We start from the raw sequence: 24,039 nt of genomic DNA, 5'->3' as shown, positions 1-24,039 counted from the left end.
GTACCCATCTTACAGTTACACCTGGCATAGGACAGTCCTTATAGGCTTTCTTATAACTTCGGTCAGCGATATATGGTAATTCCTGTAGGCCCTAGCTTGTGCTGATCTAGTCAGTAAGGAAAAATGCGATGTCGCTGTCAGTCTGTTATTTAGGAAATGTTGTATGACCATTACAACTTCAACCGTGTTTAATACCACCACAGTATGCACCTCTTATGAGGGCTTTAGAGTAAGAGGATCTGAGTGGAGGAGGTGTTGCGGTTTTGGCTTCTTTTTTTTTTCCTTCTTATTTTTAAAAGATAATACTAAACACATTTAAATGTGGCATTTCCAGAAGTTCAAATTTGGGTGGGCTTACTTGCTAACGGTGTGATGATCTTATTCACGCTGCTTCCCTATTGCTTTAAAACTGTATTTCTGACAGGTTGGGTAAAACATGAGACAGTTCTGTGAGTGTAGAGCAAGGGAAAAGGACGGAAGATTCTTCTATTGCAGCTTGAAATCTCCAAAGTCCGTAACGTCAGGCTAAAGAAGCGCTGTGTTCTCTTACCTTTTAGGTAAGACAGCCTGGAGGAGTACGGGACTCTACCTTCCTGAAGGGCACACAGCAGTTATAACATTCCCTTGCCTGGTGGTCGGCGCTGGTCTGAAGGTAAACTCTCTCTAGTTTGTCTTCTGTTTACACTGATGTATTTGTCAGGTGAGCACTCAAAAATAGCACCGAGAAGGGTTTTCTCCTCATGGGTTTTGCTGCCTTTTCGGTCCTTTCCTACTGCTGCCACCCTGTGGCACTTTCAATGCGTTGTCCTAATTTTTCACCTTGTTTCCCACTCTCTTCTGTGGCATTCCTCTCTTATTTCTGTGTGCTGGTGGGATAATTGGGTATGGCTGCTGCCTGAAGGCAGCTGTATTTGTTTTGTTACCGTGCAAAGAGAACTGATCAAGGTGATTTTCAGGACTAAGTAAGTATTTGGGCCCTTCTAAGCACCAAAGTTAGTTCTGTCTCTCAAGATCTCTCATAAGGTGCTTTCACAGTGCTGTCGCTGTTGCTCATGTAGATGTATCCAGATCAGATATAAACTAGTTACTTGGGATTCTGTTCTCTGCAAAGTACGAAGCAGATAAATGCTTACCTGCTTGGATATTTTTTGTGGATATTTGAGCTCCCTGCAGCTGAAATGCAAAGTTAACTCAGGTGTTTCTATCTGATCCTGCAGCCACATGCTGTCTGTTTTACTGTATGAGGACCAAGGAAGAGGCACAGTAAAAGAAGGCAGCGGTGATCATATCTCTCCAACGCATATATGTTACAGGATGTGACTTTGATGCTGGTGAAGGGTGAAGGAATGATCAATGCAAGTACAGTGCAGTGAAAGAAGTCACTGCAGTACTCTGAACTGGTGGTGAAGGATGTAGTTGACCCAGTAATAATGGGAGTATAGCTGTTAAGACTGTCTGAGACAGGGACAGCAATGAACTTCACCAGCTTTTTTCACTTGTTTTGCTGCTTCTGGTCACCACAGGCTGAAGGCTTGAACTAGGCTGGAATCAGAACGCTGCTAATGTGTGCGTGTCCTGTAGGGACCGTGCTGCAGCAGACGGCTCAGGGTGTTGCGGTCGGTCTGCCAGATCACACTTGGAGCTCTTTGACTAGCTGTTCCTACCCTTCTGTTTGCCAGGTGCAGATTGGGTGTCACACGGATGACCTCTCTCACGCCACAGAGCTGAAAAGGGCCCCAGTGGTAATACGCACCTGTGATATTGCCTGCCAGAAGCAGTCTATTTCCTGCCTCTGGGGTGGCCTCATTTACATCGTAGTACCAGCAAGGAGTGTCCTGGGGAATGTGCCCATCACGGTAGAAGGGGCGGTCAGAGCTCCTTTCTTCAAGCTTGGTAAGTTTGTTTACCTTGATGTCTTTCTCCTTAGTGCTGCTCACAGATGCTGCTATCCCTGTAACTGAAAGGAAAGATGGTCCCATGCTTAGGAACGTCTTAGGAATGCCTGGGTTTAGGAATACCCAGATTTAGTTTCCTTGCTTTGTCATCCTCTAGGATTCTGGGTAAGTCACTTAGTCACTCTGTGCCTGCTACGTGGCAGAAGGTAGGTGAGGGAGCTGTCACAAAATGGGCAGGGTTTGTCCAAAGTGACATTTCTTGGAGGCTGGAGTTGTCATTTCCGATGGAAACCACTGTGTTGGAGGGAGACAGGCTGACCACTGCCACAACAAAACTTGCCTTGTCTGCTTTATTGTGCCCCTGTATGGCCATCTCCAGTCCCTACAGTAAATCTCTCTGCTGAATGTCCCGTGTTTGTGTCAGTTTCTCTTTCTGTATGCAATTTCTTCTTGCTTTTCTGTCAAACTAAACAAAACCAGGGTTGTTATATGAAACAGCAAATCTCTGCTGGAGAAGAAGAAATGAGATCATCCAGACACTCTGGAGAAACCTGATGCTTCTTGTTCTCAGATGGAAAGCAGGGATCTGTTCGTGCTGTGCTACTACTCTGCTATATGCCAGTCCTCTTCTATCTGTCTCCCATCCATAAAAGAGCCTGAGGAGACTTCCCAAGCACAGGGTGAGGATTAACTAGTTAACAGCTAGCACCCCCAGTCATCCAACTATCACATACTGTTTTCCAAGAGAATTTCACGACTGTGGTCTCTTTCTCCAGCTTGACCCCTGGGAGCGTGCTCAAAAGTCAGAGCTGTGCTTAACTGATTTTTTGTGTTGTTGATGTAGGGGAGACCTGTGAAAGCCAGTGGAAGGCCTGTATCCGGCACTACCCTGCTCCCTGGGCAGAACTGGCTGTTGAGAATCTCATCCTGACAGTGCCGTCTGACAGCATTCGCCACATGGAGAACCCACAGCCGCTGCTGACCTTGTGGAATGAGATCATGGTGGCAATAAGCAAACTGGCAGCTGTACCAACAAAATTCCCAAGGCCAGAGAGGATTGTAACGGATGTCCAGATCTCATGTGGTAGGTCCATTGCCATATGGCCTTCTCAAGGGCTAAGAGACAAGTGGCCTCTAGCAGCAATGTCTGTTCCTTCAAGGTTATTTTGCTAAAACCAGACTGGGAACATATATGTAAGGTCTTAAATGACTGTGACCCTTGCATAATTGTGAGCAACTCCATCACGATGGAAACATGGTAGGGCAGGGCTTAAAAAAACATATTGACCCTTTCAGATGCCTCCCTGCTCTCAAAATTGGTGTTGTCTCACTCAGCTGTTCTGCTGCCTGCATGTGTTAAGAGGCAGAGCTGCTGACTGCAGTGGCTTTGACTCACATGCAGTTACTCATTCTCCCCCCTGAATGCACTGCAGAGTCAGTCAGCTGGGAGATAGCGACCTGATTTCTATTTTTTCCCTGCCTCAGCCATAGGACTATTTTCATGCATTTAGTGACAATTGTTAAACCTGTGTGTGCCTACCTGCTGGAGATGGGCTCCACAAAGGTTACTGTGGGCAAAGCTTAGCCTGAAAAGATGTGTGCCTGAGAATGATGGCAATGGAGAAGTAGAACCGGTATGACTGTCAAAGCCCATGTTTGTATTTTTGCAGTTGATGCTCCCCCACCCCAGCTTTTCCAATTGTGAACAGAGTGCATTTGATCTAGAGTCAAATTGTATGGTAAATGTGGAACTTTGCAATACAAGTTTTGTTCAGTTGTTTTTCAAAATAGACTGGTTAAATTCATCATCCCACAATGAGACAAGAGCTTGGCATGAACCCTGCTGTCCTAACCCTTTGCTAAGCCACATGGAAAGAATTTGTTGCACATCTTGGGAGTGTTAAGTTCTGCTATTCTGAGCAAATGCTGGTTAAAATAGTCTGCAGACATAAAATTCCCTTCTGTTTTGGGTGGACTAAATGATTTCACTCACATCTCTGGACCTGAACCTTTTGGGTGCCAGTGGCTGCTAAATGCATGCATCCCTCATTAAAAAAGAGGGAGCTCAAGATCTTTTAAATAGTTCCTGCAGGAAAGGGGTTGCCATTCACGTTCTCCAGCTTGGGTAGTCTACAAGCTTAGTGTTCAGTCAAAGCCAGCTGTGTAGGCTTCCTATGCAGTGAGTGTAAAGGGCTGCTTATCCCCTGCTACAATAGGTGTTTGAGTTTGGGGAGGTGACTCTTGTACGAAGTTTTGGGAATCTTCAAGAAGAAGGACAAATTAGGGATGAAGACACCAAGGAGACATAAGTAAAATCCCTTGCAGTGATAGATTCTTGCCTAGCATGATGCTGGGAAGTTGTTTATAGAATAGCTCTCCTAAGAGGTTAAGAACAGGCTTAAACATGACAAGCTTTGCAGCCCTTAAGCATGACAAACTGTGACTTCCATGTGTCTCATCCACACTGATGACTATTGGAGTGCAGAACTGCAGCATCCACAGTCTACATAGGAAGACTCAAGCTCTGCCAGGGTGCTGAATCACATTATTGCATGGTTGGGTTGGCGTTAACTGTGCCAGTTTGTGAGAGTTCAGGTGTATTCTGGGCAATGGTCAGGCTTTTTCCCTCCTCCTAAAGTCTCGACCTCAGTCCAACCGTGAGTTTATGCTTATGTATAAAAAGGGAAAGCAGGCAAAACTCTGCTTAACTGATAGTTCAGTACTACCTTTGCACTGCTTATTTGACTATTTGTTAGGGTGAAACTTGTAGTATTTCCTTATCTTGCAAAGGGAAAAATTTGTCATTCATGGTAATACAGTGTGATTTGTGAGATGGAAGAAAGGCACTAGAGAAATGAAAAAAAATACAGTCATTTATGTCTAAGAGGCACTGGGGTGAGCGCTTATGATGTGTGTTGGTATCTGTCTTTCCTGCAGGCTGGATGCATGCTGGCTACCCCATCATGGGCCACCTGGATTCGGTGAAGGAGATGTTAGACATGAAGCACATGCAAACTACTGGTCTTTGGGGTCCTGTCCATGAGCTGGGACACAATCAACAGCAGCAAGCATGGGAGTTTCCCCCTCATACCACAGAGGCCACCTGCAACCTCTGGTCTGTCTATGTTCATGAGAAGGTGCTGGGGATTCCCAGGCATCAGGCCCATGAGGCGCTTAGGTCACAGTGTCGGGAGGAAAGGATAAGAGAGTATCTGAAGAAAGGTGCTCACCTAAAGGACTGGGAGATGTGGACTGCTCTGGAGACATACCTGCAGGTAACTGGGAAAAGCAAGTGTATTCTAGTGCAGTCAATGAAGCCTGTGTCAGAAGGATGTCTGCAGCCTGGTGACTGTAGCTGTCATGCCTTGTAAGTGTTTGCTTACAATCTGGGTTCTTCTTGGGTCCAGAAAGCACCTGAGAGGTATGCAGACAGAGCGTCTAATGTTGATGTCTCCTGAAAACCTTCCTTTGCCAGACTTGGGCTTAGCCACTCGGGAAAGAGCTTAGTGCAATACACTAATCTTTCTCTCTAAGAGAGAAACAGGAACTGCTTCTTGTTATACAGCATGGGAAAAGGATGATCAAACTTGGGCATAGCTCTTTAATCTGCTGCAGATTTCCTGTGGGATGTTGGGCTAGTTGGCAGAAAAAAACTTGGCATTGTAAAGTGTCTAGAAAGCCAGGCTTCTAGCAGTATCCTGGTGAGTTACATGGCTAGGCTCCTCTTTACAAAACAGCAAAGAGCGGGGTGTTCCTATCAGCCAATGCCCTGAGTGGAGCCAGTGTAGTCCATCAAGTGGCAAGGGGATGGGTTCAGCTTGTCCTCCTGCACATGTAACGATCCCTCACTGTGGTCGGGAGTCTAAATCATGAACCCTCTCCTAGATTAAAGTGCATTCTCATGGGAAGCCTGCGAGAGAGATTTTTCCCTTTCCCCTTTCCCTCAATCCTCGTAGCAACTAGTAGTCTAATGGAGAGAGCACTCAGCCTGATTTTAACTGGGGACTGTAAGGTGAATGTCCATTATGATAGCTTAAGCTACTGAGTGTTGAGAGGTGAGTATCCCTCAGCCCCCTTGTCTGGAGCTCTCACATCTTATATGAACAAGAAATTATTTATCGGAGGAGTATTGATCCTGATTTTTCCACATCCCAGAGAAGAGCCTGAATCATCAAGCTGAAGAGTCAACCTCTGTTTTCTCTGGTGCAATGAACATCAAAATAGTTATACAGAGTGGAACAGTTTCAAAAGGGGAAATTTTCCCACACTACCTTACCTGTTTGGCCACTGCCCCACTGCCTCAGCCACACCCTATAGGCTGGGATCTCCCATCTCCTGTCTGGCTACGGACAGGACTGCTGGGATAAATGTGACATGAAAGAACAATTAAAATTCTGTCTATATATTGTCCCTATTACAGCCATAATGTGTTTTTTTTTTTTCCTATGAAATGGTCTCCATGTTCCTTTGAGCCCCACATTTGGCTGCCATTTAGATGCTTTTCACATTCCTTCAATCCAGGAAGTCTTCAGCCTTCTTTAGGCCTGTTTAGGTCCAACTCCTCTCTGGTTCTTGCATGGCAGCATGGTATCCTCTGGTCTTGCCATTGCCTCATGGAGCATACCATCTCTCAGAGTTCAGCCTGGATACCCGTTTACCTCTCCAGGGTGGTCACTAAAGCCTGTAACACAGATCTCGCAAAAAAGAGTATAAAACAATTAGAAAATCAGTTAATTGGCCAAAGAGATTTACAGATTTAAATGGAACAACAACTTCTGTCTGTACTGTTCTGTCTCCACCTCCTCACTGCTTGCTTTGGACTGAAGTCAGAGACCTACAAGATTCTGTCTAGACTAGGAAAAAGAAGCGCTTGCAGCATGCTCCAGGGTGCTGGTTCCCCCAGTTGTCCAGGATGTGCTACAGTTCACCCCCGCGAGTACCTGTGTTTTCTTCCCATAGAAAACTGGCAGCGGCGGAGGGAACAGACAGTTTTCACTGTGGACATGTTGTGACAAGGAGTTGGGAAGTCTCTCAGATGGATACTTGAACTCAGGGTCCAGGAGATGCTCCTGCATTCTGCAGTTCAGACATAACCCAACATGGTGTGGCGCCTCCTCCAGTATGAGTTGGCTTACTGCTTTTGACCTGGCACAAGACCAGACCCCTTCATCTCCCACCTTCCAGTCAGCCTCCGCATGGCTCTCCAACCTTCTCACAAAAAGATACTGCCTTGTCCATAGCTAGTCTCAGCACCAAGAGTTTCCATATCAATAGGGAATTATCAGAGGTAGATAACCTGCCTGTTTGTTCTGCCTAATGTAGAACTGCTGTCTCCTGCTTAGCTGTTCCAGCATGATGGAGGATTTGTGGAATGCAATTTAGTGTCAATCTATTTAGCGTCAGAAAGTGAGATGTAGGTCATGGCTTGGTAAGGATTTATGGACATTGAATAGACATTCTGCATCCTGTCATGCTGTTGTTCCAAGTCAGCTCTTCATACTAACCTCATCTTGAGCAACAACATAGGTTTCACCTCCCTCTTTACTTTAAACTCTTTACTTATGCAACAGCAGTTTTTCTATCTGAATCCCTTTTGTTCTTATTCCTAGCCAAAGTGTACCCTGCTCTCCTTCCTGCTTTCTGATTACTCCTTGATCTCCTGTGCTCCTTCTTCACAGGTTCTCTGTCAGTGTCCTCTCTGATGCTTTTTCACTGCACAAGAAGCTTTCTTCTGCCCAAATCAGCAGCTTGTATAGTTGGTTGCTGACGTTTCTGGCTGCTCCCAATGCATCTTTCATCTCGGTTTGTTTTGGCAGTCCAGTATAATGGGAAGGTGTCTTTTTCTGTACTTTAATGCTGTAAGTTATGCTCTGAAGCCTGAAAGTTGGATACCTTCATGTAACTTTACATTCATTCTAAAAGACACTGCAGAAACCTATGGAATTTTCTACTGCTTGTAACACAGGAATAATGCCAGTGAAATGAGAAGTTCATTGTTTTTACACTGTATTCTTCTCCATCAGTTGCAGGAAGGATTTGGTTGGGACCCTTTCACTCACCTCTTCTCTGACTACCAGAAAATGTCCAGCATCCCAAAAGACAACCCTTCTAAGATGAACTTGTGGGCACAGAAGTTTTCTCAGCAGGTGAATAAGAACCTGGCTCCTTTTTTTACAGCCTGGGGATGGCCTATCACGAAAGAGCTGTCTGTGGAACTGTCCTCTTTACCCAGATGGGAACAGGACCCAATGAGATCCTATAGACCATGAAGGAAAAATACCTAAACCTGGATTCTCAGACCAGCTGTGGTCTATCTTTTTCTCTTCTGTGCTGCATGATAGCTCACTGGGTGCTTAGCTTTACACTAAGTTCTTTAGCTTCCTGCTGTCAATGGAGGTCAACCCCAACAGAAATTCAGCAGAAACTTGTGTGGAGCTCAGCAATCATCTAAGCCATCTTCTGAAGGATTAAATAATGAGCTTTGTTCTGGGTTCTTCACCTCAGGAGGAATGTAATTCTGAGTAGATTTAGTTCCTGCAGAATCTTTCTCTGATGAAATGGAAGTTTTCAGGGTGGAGCTGTCACTGGAGCAGTCTCAAGGACAATATCAATAGAATATGGATCTGTAATGCAAATAGTAGCCTCCACAATGCTGTATTCTTCAATTATAATCTCAGTAACATGAGATTTTCACTATGGTTTTGATTACCCTAAAATCCCTAATCTTTAATTGCTCTAAGTATGCAGAACTTCCACACCTACTATCATGAAAGTGACCTTATAATGCTTATATACAGCCTATATAATACATAGCTGATACTGAAATGCTGTAGATTTTTTCCTACATTGTATGACTGTGTGACCCAATGTCCAGCTTTATGGGAACAGGTCAATTATAAGTTGTAGCTGTCACTCTTAAGCGTAGCCTGACAGCAAGATACATGCCATGCAAGACGGGAGAGTGGAAACAAAGAAGAGGTGACTTGATTGTAGTCAGTAATGGTTTAACTCATGGTCTTATCAAAGGTTAAAAAAATAGGCACTGACATGACAGCATGAGGGAGCAGAGAGGAGGAAGACAACAGTTCATCAAGACAGAGGACCAGCCGTTTCGAAGGAGCAACAGAAGTTAATCTTTCTCTCACCTCATTCATAATTGCTTGGCTAGCACACCACACAGGTGACTACCCAGAGCTGGCAAGCATGTTAATGCTTAGCCTAATAGCATACCAGTCCCAACCCACTCCTTGTTTCTGAGCAATAAATAAAACAATCGTTGTGGACTTGCAGGTTGTGTGTGTGGTCTTACTTTCATGTCTTTATGCCCAGTAAAAAAGCCTAAATAGAAGTGACTCAAAGATTTGTTACAGCAGCTTTTCATTTTTGTTCTGGCTCAGGTATGGTTTTGATTTCCCTGTGATTCATTGGCCTAATATTTTGCTTTGTCTTTCAAATTTTCTTTCCATTCTTATTCACTACTAGTATGAGTTGTTCTTCCAATAAAATAAATGCAGAGGCTAATCATAGCTTAGACAGTGTTTCAGTACTGGTTTGGTCCTGGTTTGGTGTTTCAGAAGAAAATTTACATGGTGTAAAGATTTAGATCTGACCCTACCTACGAAGCAGATTTCACCCCTAATGAGTTTATGAATAAAAGTTGAGTTCATGTGCATTTAAAAAATGCTCAAAATATTATCAGATCTGTTACCTAAGTATGGCAGGATCTATTCCTTTTTCATGAATGGCAAAACAAAATGGACCATGAAATATTTAAGAGAAAAAAAGACAAAAGAAAAAGGTGATGGATTGGATTCTGAGCTAGGGTGGATTAGTCCTACCACAGGGATTCCAGTGCAAAAGCTGCAATTTATTTACACCTGCTCTAAATGCAGCCTGAAATATTTAGGCATACATAGTAAAGAAATTCAAAATTGGACTAACTCAAATTAATGTCACCCTCAGAATGATGTCTGTTCTCCTCCATTAAAAAAAAAAAAAAAGGCAATGTAGCATAACTCTGAGAAAAGATTGGCGTGTTGCAGGCCTGAATTCTGCAATTGCTTATCCACTAGTTACGGTGCATGCTGGAGTAGCCCGTCAAAGCAGAAAGGCCAAACAGAAATTGTGGCAGTTAGACAAGAAAATGTTATCACTGAGACAGACTGCAAAATAACACATGAAACATTTAATAATTTATGTGAAGATGTAGTTTAAGCAGCAGTTAACAGAGCAATTCAGCATGCAGTCTGGGAAAACCCTAGGACACACCTGAGACTGACTTGAGCAGGAGCTGAAGTGGGAAAAAAGAAAAATAGATTAGGAGGCCACATTGATCTTAGCAAAAATAAAACCAGAAACAGGATTTTCATGCTCTAATAAACTAAGAATGAGTGGGTTCACTGGTGAGGTTTTCAAATTACATGTAGACTTACTGGCTTCATTTTTACAGTCAGCTTGCTTTTAGTGGAAAGTTGCCTGCTATTGCTACATACTTCTGCTAGTAGGGAGCTGGAAGCCCAACAAAGATCTGACGAAGACTTTCCTTTTATTATCAGGCTAATGGTGATTTCACCAGTAGGTGAAGTGTCAGATTTGCCAAGACACTTGGAGAAATACATAGAGGCACAATATCTCTTCGAGAGCAAATGTGAAATAAAATGCTGATGACTGTCAATTTTATTAACTTCTGTACTTCTGTATAAGCTTTCTGGCTAGCAGCAAATTATTTTCAAACATGTTGGTAGTAAAGAACTCAGTGGCATTGAATGAGCTGCTGATTAAATAACAGGTTCTGATCATTTTGATTTCTCAACATTTAGCTAGACAACTAGAGAAATTTGTGCTATTTGTATTGATTATTTTAGCCTTTGATTCTCTGTCAGCAGCTGTAGGAAGTAATCCACAAATCAAACGTAGCTAAAATGGGATTCATCTGCCCTGCGTTAGGCCTCCAAAAGTTAGCCATCTCAATCTGAGCTGCTCACCCAAGGCTCCCTTTAGGGCCAATGCAGAGAAGCAGGCACCTGCAGGGGGCAAAGGCAGCGCAGAGGATTTGCCCTTTGCAGGTCTCTATTTCTCTCTAAGGTAGGTTAGATGAATCATCGCCTCAGCATGAAAGAAAGTGAATGCTGCGGTATGGCAATGACATACATGATTTTTCGACGACTTTCCTCAGGTGTTCAGTACTATGTGCACGTGTCTTGGGGACTTGAAGACTCTTCCCACTCAATCTTGCATAGTATAACCACGCCAATAATAAGAAAGCTGAATGTACATGATAATGGGGAATAATGGCTGGAGAGGATGAATGACTGAACGTGACACCTGAAAACATGCAATATGAGTTGGTTACTCTCGGAGCTGAGCAGAAGTTGGATTTCCATTGCAGAGCAGTGGGGTACTAGGAGTCCAGGAAGTTCTGTGGGAGTAGAAAGAGTGGGATAAAAAAAACTTGCTGAGTGATTTAATACCTGATAGTCTAAGACTACACAAGAAAGAAAAGAAGCCTGTTGCAGATGAAGAGATTTTGGACAGTCAGATGGAACTGTGGAGAGTGTAAGCTATGTAAGTGAACTGAAATTTGAATGGGACACAGTATTCCCTAAATAAAACTCTTCTGGAATACAGGAATGGCTCTTTTCTTTGAGGAAATACAGTGTGGAAGTACAGAAGAACAATTTCATTTATGTTAATATTGTAGAAGAGAGGAAGAAACTTAGAGACCTCTGTCAATGGAGATGTCTATTTTTAGCTGTGCTTTGAGATGACCCAGAATGCTCACATAGAAGAGAGGTTCAAGGATGTGTCAAATAGCAGCAGCTTCAGAGGGGAGGGACATGGCTGTCTTTGGGCTGTGGAAGGATACATGGGTAAGTCAGGCACCTACCAACCTCTGTGGTCTGAGAGGAAATGTCCCCTTCTGTAGCAGGGGACAATGCCATCTATATAGTATAAAAGACCTAGTGACAGGTGGCTTAAACCAGAAGAGATGATTTTGCATGTCAGAGCAAATTCCCACAGAAGCATCCTCCTACTGGTTCCTCCCAACTGAAGCACAAGGCTGTGTCTGTAAATCCAAGTCCAGAGATGGCCACACAGTGTTTGGGTACTGTCTTGCACCCTCACAGGATTCCTTGTTGCACGTTACCAAGAGTGCACTTTTCTGACAGGCAGCACTGGGGGTGGGGAGGGAGAGAAGAGCCTCCACAGCAAGCCACCTCTGATATTCTGAGAATTCTGAGAATTGCAACTGCATGCTATGGCAGGGGCCACGTTGTGGTACTCGCTCATGAAAACTTTTTCCAAGCGTCAGCAATGAAATCCTTTATCCTCAGTGCCATTGGTTGGCTTGATGCTGGGAAGAGAAGTCAGGTTGCTATTGCTGGTGATTTGCAGGACTTTTTCACTCTCCTAAGCCAGGAGAAGATCCCTTGCAAGCTAACAGATCTTAAGGAAAACTTGAATGTGTCAGTACACACTCTGCAAAGCCTGCAGTGATGAGGAGGTGGAGGAGATTCATGAATTTGTTTCAAGGGGTGGTGGTCTGCTGGTTGGAGGACAGGCATGGTCCTGGGCTGCAGGGAATGCTGGTGAGAATGCCATTGCTGGGTTGGCTGGGAACAAAATGCTGCAAAAGTTTGGAGTTGGTATCTTAGGAGATAATATACTAGCATCAAGTCAGCCAGTGTTACATTCTGATGAGGTTTTCTCACAGTACCACTTTAACAAGGCACTCTCCCAATTTCAGAAAAATCTCAAGAAAACAGCAGCTCTAAACTACCATATTCCTCCTGGCTCAAGAAATAGCACAAGATTCAACAGTGTTCCTGAGGATTCCAGCTCAGACCTCCGTAGCTCTCTGCTCTATTCAGGAGGAGATGGCTGAGCTAGTGCTTTCCCAGGGGCTTCCTGATGTCAGTGCTGACAGCCCAGTGAAAGGCAGCTCTGAGGAAATGGTTTTAATCAACAAAGCTGCAGAGCTCTATCACAAATTCCCTGATGTACAAAAACAAATATGTGCTTCCAACCAAAATCTTCCAGAAATTACTACATCCCCAACTGTAACTGTTCAGATTGATGGAAGAAATTAAGGTAGGGGATATTTTTCTATTTCCTTCCTCAGCAGCACCCAAACTGTGGAATGGAATGAGGCTGACCAGAGTAATCTATAAATATAATAGTCTAAATCTCTCTGCTTCCTTCCTGTCCCAGCTTTCTTCTGGGATTGCATGCTCACCATGTAATCAGAAATACCTCGGTCTTATGATGGTTGCTGGCATATTGATCACTTGATCTTCTCTTGGGTACAATTTTTGTCAGATGATGAATGAATTGTTGGTTATGCAATAGACGAGCTGTCCAGTAACATGGCCCATAAACGCTTCCAGGGGAAACGATTTAACTTGTTGGTCAATGTAAAGTACCACTACTGCTTTGTCAAATTCAGGTGCAGAGACTTTTCACCTGAAGATGTCATTGCATGGAGCTGTGTGTTTTGTCCTGCTTGAGGAGAGCTTCTCTGGAAAGAAAAAATTCCACACTGTTATGGAGTGTTTCTAGCTGGACATATAAAATCAAAAGTCACTTTTGGAGATTGTCCTGCATTCTTTTCAGAAACAAGCATCACTTTCGATATTCGATGTTTGTTCTTTTTTTAAATAAAATTTTACCAGAAAGGTCATCTTGATATCAAGTTTATCCAACTGAACTAAGTTCTATGATGTGAGATTGGGGCAGGATTATCTTGATAGTTTAGTTTGAAATTTCCTTGCATTTTCTCAATTCCCTTATAAATCATTAAGAATTCAAACTTTTTAAAAAAGGTTCAGCATTAGCTGTTGGTCAGATGGGGAAGGATTCAGCGTAAAGGTGAAAGCTTCAGAAAACTAATTCATTAGAATTAGAATTGAAGCTGCTGTTGAATTTTATCTGTAAGTTGAAGACTTATGTGTTTCTATGTTGATAATGCCTGTGGTTCTTTCTAAGGTCCAGAAGCATGGAGGAGCACTGGGCTTTATATTCCTCCCAGAAGAATAGCCACTCTGCATTTTCCCACTTCTGCTGTTGCAGCTAACCTGGAGGTGAACATTTGCCTTTGTTTCTCATTACAGTCAGAAAAACTTTCATTGCTTCCATTCTCATTTCTTTGAAGTTTGTCTTGGCCTTACTGAATCATGAACAATTTCTCCCCAAGTTTCTCCTATCATAAACCTCTTTCTACATTTCTCAAGATATACTTTCTCACTTCTGTCCTTAAAAATGACTGCCCTATGCACCTGAAATGGACATACCTCTGATTTTTATCTGCTCCATACTGTGGCCATACTGTGGTCTCATACCTCCTCTGTGCCCTTCTCTATTCCCCTAGAGAAGGCAGAGGTCAAAGAAGACAAATACCTGTTGCTTTAAAGATTAAAGGAATAATACCTGTATTGACAGTAAATAGGATGAGAAATAATAAGGTTGAATGTTGTCTATGTGGAGGATACTACTAGATAGTTCTGCCCACTATAAAAATATCTTACTTGCCCCACCTTGGCGTCTTCTGCTATCATCCTGCCTCATTTCAAGGCCTCCAAGCTGTTTTCTTTCAAGTTTTATTACTTTTGTCATCAGGACAGATGAACACCCACACTATAAAAAAATATTTCTGTGGGGTTTACATCTTGACTCTGAAACCAGCCTCTACATAATTGTAAGTGAAAAAGGATAAACACTACAGTAGATGTGGTTATCCAAACAGTATTATCCCATAGCAGGGTGGGTTGTTTTTTCCTCTTTAAAGGGACAATAACAGGGCAAGCTTTGGGCAGAATTGGGCAGAACTAGTCTGGGAACCAGGGATTCCCATGTCTTCAGTCACTGATGGCTGGCCCATGTGCGTGGAATGCAGGTGAATTATTATAAATGGGGACATTATCCGCTTCCCCAGCTTCCTTTCCCCTCACTCGTTTCATATCAGGGTAAGCTCTGCTCATGCTCTGCTTTTCACCTTTATGCTATTGTACCGGGTTTGTGTGGCAAGGTTTTGGTAGCCAGGGGGGCTACAGGATGGCTTCTGTGAGAAGCTGCTAGAAGCTTTCCCTATGTCCGATAGAGCCAATGCCAGCTGGCTCCAACACGGAGTCAAGGCCAGGCCAGTCAGCGACGGTGGTAGCACCTCTGTGCTAACATATTTAAGAAGGGGAAAAAAACCTGCGCAATAGAAACTGCAGCCAGAGAGAGGAGTGAGAATATGTGAGAGAAACAGCTATGCAGACACCAAGGTCAGTGAAGAAGGAGGGGGAGGGAGGAGGTGCTCCAGGCGCCGGAGCAGAGATTCTCCTACAGCCTGTGGTGAAAACCATGGTGAGGAAGACTGTCCCCCTGCAGCCCATGGAGGTTAACGGTGGAGCAGATACCCACCTGCAGCCCATGGAGGACCCCACACTGGAGCAAGTGAATGCCCAAAGGAGCCTGTGAGCCCGTGGGAAGCCTTCACTGGAGCAGGCTTCTGGCAGGACCTGTAGAACCATGGAGAGAGGAGCCCACGCTGGAGCAGGTTTGCTGGCAGGACTTGTGACCCTGGGAGGGACCCACGCTGGAGCAGTCCGTTCCTGAAGGACTGCACCCTGTGGAAGGGACCCATGCTGAAGCAGTTTGTGAAGAACTGCAGCCCATGTGAAGGACTCACGTTGGAGAAGTTCGTGGAGGACTGTCTCCCGTGGGAGGGACCCCACGCTGGAGCAGGGGAAGAGTGTGAGGAGGAAGGAGCAGCAGAGACAACGTGTGATGAACTGACCGCAACCCCCGTCCCCCTGCACCGCTGGCAGGGAGAAGGTAGAGAAAATCGGGAGTAAAGTTGAGCCCGGGAAGAAGGGAGGGGTGGGGGGAAGTTGTTTTTAAGATTTGCTTTTATTTCTCATAATCCTACTCTGATTTGGTTGGTAATAAATTAATTTTCCCCAAGTCGGGTCTGTTTTGCCCATGAGAGTAACTGCTGAGTGATGTCCCTGTCCTTATCTCAACCCACGAGCCTTTCATTATATTTTCTCTCCCCTGTCCAGCCGAGGAGGGGAGTGATAGAACAGCTTTGGTGGGTACCTGGTGTTCAGCCAGGGTCAACCCACCACAGCGATCCATTTATAGCAGCACAGCTATGGTAGCTGTGATGGAAGGTGAGGATGCTAAAACTGGGGCCAACCAACTTCGAAATCTCTTCAAAACCAGTGAAATCCCTCCTTTTGAACAGAGCTGTAGAAAGAGAATTCTACTTTTCTTTGGCAACTTATCCAGCATTTCCATTTTCTTCTTCATGGGGCTTAAGTCTGCCCTTGAATTCTTTCACGCTACTTTCATCTGATTGATGTCTTTGCTAAGGTGAAGAACAACAGCACCTAGTTGCCTATGGTAGCTACAGAACACGCCGAATTTGGAGTGGAGCTACCCGAGCCTGTCTGAGTTGCAGTGCCTTTCGGTGACTGTTGTTCCCTACCAGGTGCAGATCGGCTGTCACATTGATGACATCAGCTATGCTGCGGAGCTGAAGAGGCCTCCGTTGGTGGTAAAGAAGTCCAAAGTTGAGAAAAACACCATGGAAATCTCTAGTCTGTGGGGTGGCCTCATAAATATCCTAGTGCCAAAGGAGAGCACATTAGGCCAAATATCAGTCACAATTAAAGAGGCTGTGCAGGCTCTATTCTTCAGGATCCCAAAAACCTAACTATAGGCAGGTGAGTAAAGACGTATTTCTGTATTGCTGGTTTGCCTATATTTTCCTGTTTTTTTGTGGTCATGTATGGAGAAGACCTCAGAATAAGTAATGCTCCAGGAAAGCCTTTGCATAAGGCTTCACATTTCTCAGTGCAGAAAGTTTATTGATAGGACTTTCATTTAGGAATTAATCTCTGTCCATGTTCCCAGTATGAGCATGTCTGAGCCACCTTTAAAATGGCTTGATATTGAAAAGTGAATATCATTAACCCCTTGCAGTGACAGTTGACCTGGGATCACCAAAGATGACTGGACCCCTCACCAGAATCTCAGGATCTGTCCACTGATTCAGTAAAACTCAGTTACATCTAGATTAACTTATTGTTCCTGAGGCTATGCAGAGGGTTTTAGCTGTGGTAATTCTCCTCTCTTTTCACACTTAAAACTCCTTTTTAAATTGGCTACCTTTTATCACCTGAATGCTGAATTAGAGGAAACTGACATCTCCGTCTGGCAGTCAACCATCCGCCAGTACCCAGCCCCCCGGGCTGAGCAGGCCACAGAGAACATCATCCTGACACTACCAGCTGCTGATGTACGCCACATGGACAACCCAGCGAGTCTGCTTTCCATCTGGAACAAGATGATGAATGCAATAGCCAGACTGGCAGCCATACCAGCAACTTTTCCAAGGCCAGAGAGGGTGGTGGCAGATGTCCAAATATCTCATGGTAAGTGTCATAACTAGAACATTTTGTCTTTATCTGTGATGGATATTTGTATGGAAAATACACAAGGCGGTAACATTATCACAATATCATGCAGATCCTCAAATCAGCAGATTAATCCCACCAAATTCAAGGAGACTGCTTGTGAGAATAAGAATCTTCTGTGACTGTCAAGAGCTGGTACACAAAAGTAACACATTCTGCTGCTAAATCTGAGGCTATCCCAGGGTAAAACACAGTGGAGGGAGACAGGCTGGCCACAAAATGATGTGCATACTGTGCCACGTTACTATTAGTACTGTAGGAGTGAGTTATGCTAATTGCAACAGAAAGAAGGGAGACAAAGGTAGCTGTTTTAGGCATGGCAAATGAGATCTTGAAACTTAAATTAAGGCATGTAACAGACACACAGGCAGCCTACTACATAATAAGACCGTGAAGTTAGCAGGCATAGGATCACTTACATCAGTGGGGAAGTGAGGGTAGTGGTAGGGGGAAAAGTTTGTTGTAAGCTGCTTTTTGCTATCTGTCATTTAAGAAACATGCTGCTTAAAGAGAGCTCACTAGGCCAGTGGAACCAAACAGGCTGGAGCAGGCTGATATGTTATTATGGGTGGTAAGGAGGCTCCTAGAGGCAAGTTTGCCAAATCTCACCGTTATTTGCAATTCATCTTTGTTCAAGTATTGCACTTTTCTCAATACGATTGGCAGGTTCTTTCAGCTCTACTTGATTGCAACACTAAAGGTGTTTTCTACCACTTAAATTGATAAATTCGTCAGATGCCCAGGCCACCACTGTCAATAATCCACAGCTCTAGCAGCTTAACTCACGTGATGTTGCTGTTGTAAGTCAAGTAGGACTAATTTGAGAGAGGCTGTCTTAACTGTAAAGAACTTGCACTTCAGTTATTAATAACCAGTTAATTGTAATCACTAGTGAAATATAACCAAAATAAAGAGGTACTATGTTTCCATGCTGCACGTGCTCCTCCAAGCATATCCTCACTTAAGAAGGATTTTATCAGAGTAATCAATCATTACATATGGCCACATGTGGCTCTGAATTTAACAATGAAGTTGTAATCTGTCAGTGACTCTGCAACAATTATGTTTAGATTACATGTCAGTTGCTAATTTTTGTAACTGCTAGCCCCTCGAGCTCAACAGGGAACATGGGAGTATTATGTTTTTCTCATTTGTTCTTACCATTAGTGACAGCCATATTTGAAAATTCAGACTCAGGACACAAAGGTAACGTAGTTGTCATGAATAGTTTTGTACAGGTATAAAGGATGAGCAAGCAGTTCATCTGGCAGTACCTGTCAGGGAGCAGAGTCCATCCCCATCCCTGCTTTGTTTTAGTGGTATTGACTCCATAAGCCTAGTAAGCAAACCACGGCATGTGTATGACCCAGGCCAATCAGTAGGTTTTGTGCTATTACAAGCAGCTGTTCTGCAGTAATTTTTACTGATGCACAGGAAGAACGGATTTCCAAACACCGGAGTTTAAAATCCTTGGATGTCTACAGATGCAGGTGGGCTTTAAGCCACTAGCTCTCCCTTCCCTTGAGCTGTAGAGAAACAGGAATGTTAAAAAACAGCATGACCCTGAACACATGCAGACTTGATTCACAGCTGCTGTGAATCAGATCTTTCAAATGAGTTTGCACCGACTGAGAAGCTACCCTGAGAAACACTTGTTTAGATAGCTGCCATTCTCTGAGTGAAGCTGCACTCAGAAACAGAGACTTCTGGATTATTGATTTATGTAGGTCCTTCTCTTAATGTATTCCAGCCCTCTGCACAGATACTCACCATGTGATAGACAGCTATGTCCAACAGAGGCCACACTGGTAGAACCCAAGATATAAAATTCTTCCAGCTTCTATCATGTCTGCTGAAATAAGGGGAGAGTAGCACCATTTCAGAGGTGGGAATGGCTCTGTATCCTCCCTGCACTATTCTGGAGCTGTAAGAAACCAGTGAAGGATCCATTGAGCCTATTGAATTGGCACTGAAGGAAAAAGAACTAAAGATAGTAAATTCCTACAAAAACTTATTGAAATGTGATTTTTAAAGCTGGTTATGGTAATCAGCAACACCGAGAAACCCATGGCAGATATTAAGGAATATGTTAAGTCTGTTTGTCTTTTCTGAAAAAAGATTTTTACAAACAGCATGAGAAACAGCAAAACTGGAACCGAAGTGATGACAATTATAGTAAAGTAGTAACTGTGGCCATCAGCAGCAAGTTCTATTTAAAGCTGAAGTGAACTGTGGAATATTTTTCAATAGTAAAGAGCTGCTTTACTAAAAACACTGACAAGAATCTGCCTTCACAAAACAAAAAAATCTCCCAGTTCACATTTTGCTTTCTGGTACAATAGACGTCGTCAGGGAACAGTAGAGGCTGGCTGCTCCCTGAGGGACAGGGAGCCAGGAGTCAACTGCAGTAACACAGCCAGCAGGATGCGTGCCTCACCAGCTGGGGGCCATCCCACAAGACCTGAGTGAGGCAAGCAGGGCAGACCTGGCTCAACAGCCAGGGTCAGCTGAGAGTCCAGATTGCTAGACAAGTCTTCAGGGATGAGGCAGGTCTGAGGTCAAGCAAGGAATTCAATCCGCAGGTCAGGGTCAGGTCCAGTGATGGTAACCAGGATCAGACATAGTCCAGTGATTACCAGGCAGGCCCTTCATGATGAGGCACATCTGAAATCAAGCGAGGAAGTCAGACCATGGATCAGGGTCTGGAACAACAGGGTCCATAGCCAGACACAGGCATGGCTGTGACAGAGCTGGAGACAGGCACACCTGCAACATAGCTCAGGCAGGGACTGACGTCCCAGGGCTGAGCTGAAATGCAACCCCTGGGGCCACCAACAGGAGGTGTGGGTGGAATCCCCAGGTGGGACTGCTCAAGGCCATTAAAGCCTTTTGGTACCTTCAGGGCCCTGACACAAAATTTTGCAATGAAACATTTTAGTCTCCTGTCTTCAAGATGAAAATCTGCTGCTTCTTCTTCTTTGGGAGCACTTTAGGAAAAATAATCCATTTTTCTACTTTATTTGTGTCTGCTATTTATCGGGAGGTGTTCCCCCCATGTATTTCCTCCAGAGCCAGAACTTAGATTACAGAGTTTCTAGGGAGAGCTGGGGAGGGTGCTGGGGTAATTTTCATCAACACAAACCACACAGTTATTTGGCTATACAAGGATACAAACTGTCCTGGCACTAGCAGCTTTCTTGCCACATCTGAGAATAAGAAAAGACCAGTGCCAACAGAAAATTCTTCTACAGACAGAATTAGATTTCCACACCTCCTCTCCACTCCTGTAGCTGGGAGTACGGTCATCTGCAATGTCTGTAGCTCTCGCAAAAATCACTTGGTCTTTTTTGCTCTTTGCGTTGGGTAGTGCCGAGGAGTGGTAATGGAGCAGAAGAGCATACAGTATGCACATTAAACTTTTGCTTGTGGTTGATACATTTGATACTCCAGCACAGGGTATGGAAGCACATCATGAGCAGCATCCACTCATGACAAACAACCTAAAGAATGAGTTAACATAAAGAGAATTGTATTTGCCTCACTGTGGTGTTCCATCCCATGAGCTTTCCCAGGCAGATTGCCAAGATTGTTTGTGGTTTACCTTCGCTGTAGGTTGGATGCATGCTGGCTACCCAGTCATGCATCATTTGGAGTCAGTGACAGAGATGGTAGATGTGCTGTCCCTCCAAGCCAATGGCCCTTGGGGTGCCATTCATGGGCTGGGCCACAATCAGCAGCAATCATCTGAATGAGAGTTTCCCCCTCACACCACCTGCAATCTCTGGTCTGTTTATGTGAATGAGACCGCGTTGGGCATCCCAAGAGATAAGGCCCACAATGCACTTGCGCTAGAACTTAAAAAGCAGAGGATTCAAGATTACATTGAAAACGGAGCACGGCTGAAGGGCTGGGAAGTATTTTCTGCCCTGGAAACATACCTGCAGGTAATCTGCAGGCAAATTAAGCTTGCAACAGATTTACAAACTGATCATTTTAATCCTGGCCTGCTTTTTTCCTTTTCCTCACTTTCTGCAACCACTTGATCCCTACCCTGCATTGTCTCTCTCTGTTGACTATTAGTCTCCAACAGTGTCTTTGAGTGCCAGCTCGTAGGATTCCACAAACCAACATGAGTCAGTCCTGATCTGACTCTGAGTAGCATGCTTCAGCAGGAGACCCAGGGCTGCAGGGAAAAGTTTTTGAAGCAGTCCTTAAAAAATGTACTTGTTACTTGTTTTGAGTCATTTGTGATCTCAGCACAGTGTAAAGGTCATCGGTCTGTGCAATGTACCAGTTTGGGATGTAATGGTAAGCCACAGCCTTTGGGTATTACTAAAGATGACTTCTGATCATTGATAATTGTTTCTTTTTCTTTCTTTTTTTTTTTTTTAGTTTTAAATTTAAGCTGATCTTTCAGTTTTGTTGGTGCAATACTTCATTCAGTAGCACCCAGGATTAATTGATGGTACAAACATCAAGTGCAGAGTCACCAAGCAGGGAGCCTGTATTTTGTGCTGAGAGAAGAGAGTCTTATGTATTATAAGCATGCATAATTATAAGCATGCAGAGGTGGGTTGATATTTGTATCAATCTTGTTTTGAACAATTGTAACAACTGTAAAAAAATGTAGCAGTCAAGCCTGTAAGTGCAGCCATGCCCTTCAGGATGAAAAGCACTTACATAAATACTTGATTTTTGGTTTTGTGTGAATATTAGAAATATAGGCTTGTTGAATAGTCTGGCAGTGTTAAAGGGCTACTCTGATTATTCAGTAGGCGTTTAGAATTTGCTGGGTAGCTACACTTATAAAAAAGAAAGAAAAATACCCTGTGAAAAGATCAGTAACTGAATTTAGTAAAAGGTTTTGTAAAGAATGCAGGTAGAGTAATTCTAAACTTCCATACATATATTTTGTACTGTTTCTCTTTTCTTATGGTTCATGGCTGCAAGAGGCCTTTGGAAAGCAGGCCTTCATTGAAATCTTTTCTGAATACCAAAATATGTCTGAGCTCCCAGATGATAATGACTCAAAAATGAATCTGTGGCCAGAAACCTTTTCTTGTCTGGTGAAGAAGAATTTGATTCCTTTCTTTGAGGCCTGGGGATGGCCCATCAAGGAGAGCCTTTTCCAGCAGCTGGCTGATCCTTTCCCCAGTTGGTCAGATGATCCAATGAAGCAATATACCTCCTAAGCAGGTTTTTGCTCATGAAAATGAAAATGTGATTGTCTGTGATAAAGCCAGTTTTAAATAGTGCAATAGTTTTAAATGGTGTCTGAATGGTATGTATTATAATGAGTCTGAGAAGCAGCTCTACATTGTAGATTGATAGAAGAGTTTGTTCTTGGCTCCCTCCCAAGTCTGCCTTTGTGTGTTAGGGTACCACTATTTCCTTTCCCAATGGGAGTCATTGTAACCACAGAACGGGAAACATTTGCTATCTTAATACCTATGAAACAAAGCAACCACTTCCCATTTTTTTCTTCGTCTGTTTCCTTGTCTCTAAAAGGTTCTCTGTTCCGGACTTTCTTTTGTTACAGATACGCAAAGTTTGTAAATTAAGACCGTTAGAAGAAGAGTAGGAACAGGGAAAAAAAGTCACTTTAAAAATAGAGACATGCTAGGAGATAATAAACCTAGAAATAAATGGAAAAACTCAGGTGAAATTACGGCTACTGCAATGAGAAATGAGAATGATCATTCAAAGGAAAACCTTGATGGACAGCATAGGAAAGGCCTTGATCTTCGTTTAATGTTTTGAAGGGGGTTTCTCTCATGCTCTGCTTTCAGAGTTGGTAGCTGTGTAGTGAGAAACTGCTGCTTTAGCTCATGTCCAGGCTGTGGACAGTGAAGTTACTACCTTGATCCTCAGCTAGAATAAATCTGCAGACATCCAGTGAATGTAAAATTGTGGCAACTCCCTCTGCCTAAGGATCTAAGACAGCAGGTGCCTCACCTCACAGGATTGAATGTGTTAACACAAAAGCAGCACTGGAGTGTGTTTACAATTGTCTATTTTGATCTCCAGTCTAGTTGGAACCAGTGCTGGTGGTTATCATGAGTGCAAGGGACCCTCCCTCTGCAACTGACGTTGTCTGTGACAAGCATGGGAAAGAAGAACATGAGAGAGGGGAGCAATGTCTAGAGAGGGGAGAGAAGGGAGCTGGGGTGTGAAGGGTTGGACAAGTGCTCAGGGGAAAGGGGGAAGGAGAGGAGCTCCAGCAAAGCAGAGACACTATGGCTTGCTGCCCCCTTCAATGCCCACATATTACAAAAGGGTCTGTGGGACTCCACATCTTTCTCTGCAGACGTTGTGCACTGTGTTGCAGGAGGCCAGTTGTCCAGTGAGGGCTGCTGAGTTTCCTGGTCAATCCTGTGCTTGTCTCAGGGCGGTGTGCGACTTCTGCTCTTGCCTTTTGGTTTTCAGCCCCAGCAAAGAAGAGAAGTTGTCCACTGCTTAGCTCTTGGGTCCTGCTCATTTATGCCATTGTCCTCAAAGCAAGTCTCATATCCATCTATCTCAGTGGGTTCCTGAATTTATTTATTTTGCCTGGAGGAGGAAGGGACTTGGGGAGAGGGGAGTAGTGGGAGAAGAAGACATGGTTAGAGAAGATCCAACTGCCTTTTTGGAAACTGTCTTGACCATGTGACAGCTGATTCGGCTCCTTCCTGCTTAAACAG

At 43.9% G+C, this 24,039-nt stretch overlaps 2 protein-coding genes across 6 annotated transcripts in view; both read left to right on the top strand.

Annotated features, from left to right (window-relative positions):
• Positions 1–9,184, top strand: part of TCAF2 (TRPM8 channel associated factor 2) — a 28,019-nt gene extending 18,835 nt beyond the window's left edge. For all 5 annotated transcript variants that reach the window (XM_075163737.1, XM_075163758.1, XM_075163748.1 and 2 more), the window contains 5 exons: positions 558–652; positions 1,680–1,893; positions 2,740–2,979; positions 4,833–5,170; positions 7,919–9,184. In XM_075163737.1, the coding sequence (XP_075019838.1) occupies positions 558–652; positions 1,680–1,893; positions 2,740–2,979; positions 4,833–5,170; positions 7,919–8,164 (1,133 nt within the window). In that variant the 3' untranslated portion in view covers positions 8,165–9,184. The remainder of the gene's footprint in view (positions 1–557; positions 653–1,679; positions 1,894–2,739; positions 2,980–4,832; positions 5,171–7,918) is intronic.
• Positions 9,185–13,261: 4,077 nt separating this feature from the next.
• LOC142086226 (TRPM8 channel-associated factor 2-like) lies at positions 13,262–22,551 on the top strand. Its single transcript, XM_075159403.1, is given in 5 exon segments — positions 13,262–13,309; positions 16,372–16,579; positions 17,072–17,317; positions 20,972–21,302; positions 22,302–22,551. Coding segments are annotated over 5 exon segments (1,083 nt in total).
• Positions 22,552–24,039: the final 1,488 nt, after the last annotated feature.

The sequence above is a fragment of the Calonectris borealis genome, chromosome 1 (genome assembly GCF_964195595.1).
Source record: "Calonectris borealis chromosome 1, bCalBor7.hap1.2, whole genome shotgun sequence".
NCBI classification, from domain to species: domain Eukaryota; kingdom Metazoa; phylum Chordata; class Aves; order Procellariiformes; family Procellariidae; genus Calonectris; species Calonectris borealis.
Note: the sequence above shows the minus strand (reverse complement) of the source record. Positions and strands in the feature narration are given on the sequence as shown.